The following is a 4,223-nucleotide window of genomic DNA, read 5'->3' as shown; positions in this document are numbered from 1 at the left end:
TCCTCCACCTGTCCTCCACCCATCCTCCACCCATCCTCCACCTGTCCTCCACCCATCCTCCACCTGTCCTCCACCTGTCCTCCACAGTGCTCCACCCATTCTCCACCCGTGCTCACCAAGGCCCAGCTCCATGTCTCCAGGCGGCAGGTCGAATGAGGGCAGGCATCCTGGGACGCTGCAGGGAGACAGACTGACCCCCAGAGTCCCTGGAAGACAGAACCAGCAGAACCAGCAGAACCAGCAGAACATGAGACAGTAGACCAGTGAGCACACCTGCTGTCAGTGAGGTAGAGAGACACTCACCGATCCCCTTCAACACCTCCGTCACCGTGGAGACAATCTGGTCCAGTGGGCGGCCTTCCTCTGCCAGGGCGCCGGCCAGCTGAGGGAAGGTCCAGAGTTTAGTCCACCTTCGAGCTTTTCTGAGCCTCCAAACGTCATGAGACAGGAAACCCTCTCCTCATCTTCACATCTCATGTTTGGGTTCAGTGTCTCAGGAAATATCAGAATATGTGTCCAACAAGCGTGAAGTCTAGTGAGCAGGTAGACCAAAGAGTCCACGCCAGCGTTTAGTCTTAGTTTGGTTCTGTTTCCCTTTTTTTTTTTAGTAATTTTAAACAATTTTAAGTAGTTTTGGACACATTTTGGATCATTTTCTGCCAATTTTTTTTAAAACGTAGGTCATTTAGGGACGAATTTAGGACATTTTTGGTCATTTAGAGTCATTCTGGAGAATTCTGAGTCATTTTAAACACGTTTCAGGTCATGTAGGAGAACGATGAGACATTTTGGAATCTGGAACCTGGAGGTCTAAAAATGTGAAATTCTCAAAATTGTCCCAAAGTACTTTTTCCAGAACCTAATGTGGTTCCAGATAACTGGCCCGTGGACTGAACCAGACACAGTGGAGCAGCACTGTGTCAGAACGGACTCGGACTGACCCTCACTCGTCTTTACTGAGCGTCTCACAGCCCTCTAGATGGAGTTTGCTCGGCTTCATAACAGCTACTGTCGGTACCTTGTGTATGAAGACGGTGCCACACAGGCCTCGTCTCCCGGCTTTACTGGGTCGGTCGAAGGCGCAGTCCTCGGCAACGATCACCATGTCGACAGCGACGCCGTGGTTACGGGCCTGCTCTGCAGCCAGTCCAAAGTTGAGCCTGTCTCCGGTGTAGTTCTTGACGATGAGGAGGACCCCAGAGGCTCCTGAGGAAGGAAGGCTTCAGTCACTTGGTTGTGCTTTAGGGACTGAAGGTGTGGAGGTGCTCATCACCTGCAGCGTGCACAGACAGGATGGCAGCCAGGACGCTGGCGGGAGGCGGCGACGCAAACACTCCTCCTGCTACTGCTGCTGACAGCATCCCAGCACCGACGTAGCCTGAGGAGACAGCAACAGACAGAAGACTGAGAAACAGGTACGCATGTCTGGTTCCCCCGCTCTGGGTCGGAGGAGAGTCTCCACCGCAAGCAGAGGAACATCTCAGGGTTAGTCAGTGTCAGCAGGAATCAAGGCGCAGCGTGGTGGTGAAGGAGCCACGTTCTGACCACGGGTTCTTCATCAACACTCAGCAGTACTGTGAGTCAGTCATGGATACATGACTGGGACAGAGGAGTGGATGTTCCAGTAGGTATGATCTGAGGAGGAGGCTGCAGCTGCTTCTCGTTCCCTTTGCTTTGGGACCAGACGACGATCATGGCAGGAAGTACAGACAGAAGTATTCTGGGTGGAACAAACCTTTAAAACCAGAACTGGTTTGTCAGAAAGAACTAATTAGGTTTTAAAACAAATGTTTAGACTGAAAGTAACACTTGGACAGAAGGCAGTGTTTTGGGTGGAATAAACCTTTAGACCATAGATCCTTCATTAGAAACCACTGTGGAGCATCAACCCTGAAAAGTACTTGGACACAAAACCTTTCACCCAAAAGTTGTTTGTTTTTGTTATTTGTTCCTGTTTAGAGCCGACTGAACCTTTTGGCCCAGTAGGACTATGTGTCAGATGCCTCAGATGTGTCAGGTGTGTCAGGTGTGTCAGATGTGTCAGGTGTGTCAGATGTGTCAGGTGTGTCAGATGCCGAGGCGTTTCCAGGACAGATGAGCTGCTGAAGACTCTGCTGGACATCACCTGGACGTCCTGCTCAGCCTGGTTCTGTGGCGGCGCTCTGACCCTGGATGACGGGTCGTGTGATTGAAGCTGCTGTTGTGTGTCTACAGCGTGGAGTCGTACCTCCGTGTGCCGGCTCGTGTCCGGAGCCTCCTCCAGACACCAGGGCCACCTTCCCCCGCAGGCTGTGGAGGTCTGAGCGGACCACGACCCTGTGACCCCTCAGCAGGCTGAGGCCCCCCGAGGCCCGGACCAGACCCCACAGGGCTTCATCCACACAGGCGTCCACCGAGTTGATCAGCTTCCTCTGAGGCTGAACCACACAGACAGACTCACAGCAACCTGACAGCACACTGGCAGGATCACTCATAGTTGTGTGTCTGTGTGTGTCAGTGGAAACAAACACACACTCCTACACCAACACAAGCTGCACAATGAAGTGTGATGAGCATCAACAGGACAGTTTAAGACGGTGAATGTGTTCCAGCTGATGACCAACAGTGAGACCTTTATTTAAACGAGGCACTAATAATTAAAGCTGCTCCAGTTTCTATTCATTTCATCATCATCATCTAAAAACTTCACATTTCTAGAACAATTTCTGGATTTTTTACAGCATAAATTGTGGATATTATGAAAGATATTCACAACATTTGAGCTTGATATCATAAAAACGCAGCATGAGGGAAAAAACCTGCTGAAAGTGGATCAACAGGCGATTAAAAAAAGTATTAAACTGTTTAATACATCAGTCTGTGGTTTCATTTTAAACAGTCGCCTGTGATGAGATGTGTTCTGACCACAGACTGCCCTGTGTGTCATTATTATTACAATGATCGGATGCAAACAGGCCAAGAGACGCACACTGCTTTGCACAACTCCAATATTTTCTGTTATTTTGGAGGCAAATCAGCCAAATCTCTCCAGTGCCCCGTGCTTTGTGAAACCCTGTCTGTCTGTGGTTTCAGGGTTTCCAGCTGCCCTCCTTCAGGTCCAGGATCTCTGCTGGACTCTGACCTGTGGACTCTGTGCAGCATTAGCAGCCCAAAGCTAACCAAAGTCCCGGTTATCCTTCAGGGCAACACGAGCTGCCAGTCAGACCGGTTTCCTGCCCAGTGCCCGTCAGGAACGTTTTTAAAGTTCACCTGTTACCTGCATGGTCACTGTTGCTCCGTTTCCGTCCGACGGCAGGTTGAGCTAACAGTGTCAAGGTAGCTGCATGTAGACGGAACTTCCGGCGTGAAGCGAATCAGCCTTCAAAATAAGAGCAGGTGAGTTGGGCTTGTTGCAGCTTATTTCAGCAGGTTGTAAAAGCTGATGTTAAATACTATATGATGGTGTTATATTAAAGGCCCCATATTGTAGCTCTTTTCAGAAAATAAATTAAAGTCTCAAATGTCCTGTGAACCGACTTGTCAGCTCCAAACACCAGAGACGGTTGAGTTCTGCATGACTGTATAATCCTGGTCTTGGTTCTGAACTGAACTGATTCAGGGTTTGCAGCTTTAAATACACAGCAGAGCCTGAGCGATGTGACTGTTGGTGTGTGGAGGCAGGCAGCACTCACGTCCAGCCGGTACAGCTCAGAAAGAGCCCGTGGAGCTGTGGGTGGGTCTGAGGGATGGCATCACGCCTTCAGATCCTATCACGGCTGATCTTAAACCTCCACGTTTATAACAGCCATCAAACACAACAAAAATAGAATATCATTGTATATGGATGGAGCAAAACCACTGCAGACAAGAACTGAAGTCAGCTGTTGGTTTTGTTTTGAAAAGCTAACAGGTAAAGCAGAGGAAGTCTCTCCTGGTGAAGTGATAACCTGGACTGGACTGAACGTGGACTGGACTCACCGACTCAGACTGGACTTTGTGTGGCTGCAGAGGGTTCGTTTGGTTAAACTACCTGTAAAGTGATGTCCACCCAGGTTCTCTGGTCTCACCTGGACGAAATCAAACTAAAGTAAGCCCTCTGAAGTTCTCTCTGTGGCCCCTCAGGACAACTTCAAGGATGAAACGACGTTTCATCCAGTACAAATGTAAAGTAAATCCATAAAATAACTGAAAATGTGTTGGCCGTTTATGTTGTTATAACAACAACAACAAATCTGAATTTATAG

General features: G+C 49.1%; 1 protein-coding gene across 2 annotated transcripts in view; it reads right to left on the bottom strand.

The window, feature by feature from the left end:
* The window catches only part of tkfc (triokinase/FMN cyclase), an 8,994-nt gene extending 5,663 nt beyond the window's left edge, over positions 1-3,331 (bottom strand). Inside the window, exons 1-6 of one of the 2 annotated variants that reach the window (XM_008288752.1) lie at positions 3,257-3,331; positions 2,228-2,417; positions 1,274-1,378; positions 1,019-1,206; positions 304-382; positions 117-206 (exon numbers count right to left, since the gene is read on the bottom strand). In XM_008288752.1, coding sequence (XP_008286974.1) covers positions 117-206; positions 304-382; positions 1,019-1,206; positions 1,274-1,378; positions 2,228-2,417; positions 3,257-3,262 — 658 coding nt within the window. In that variant the 5' untranslated portion in view covers positions 3,263-3,331. Of the gene's footprint in view, positions 1-116; positions 207-303; positions 383-1,018; positions 1,207-1,273; positions 1,379-2,227 lie in introns of both variants that reach the window. The other variant, XM_008288751.1, reaches the window with a different exon arrangement.
* Between the last annotated feature and the right edge of the window lie 892 nt (positions 3,332-4,223).

This window comes from Stegastes partitus, unplaced genomic scaffold (genome assembly GCF_000690725.1).
Source record: "Stegastes partitus isolate 25-593 unplaced genomic scaffold, Stegastes_partitus-1.0.2 Scaffold573, whole genome shotgun sequence".
Taxonomy (NCBI): domain Eukaryota; kingdom Metazoa; phylum Chordata; class Actinopteri; family Pomacentridae; genus Stegastes; species Stegastes partitus.
This window is presented reverse-complemented; position numbering and strand designations above follow the sequence as displayed.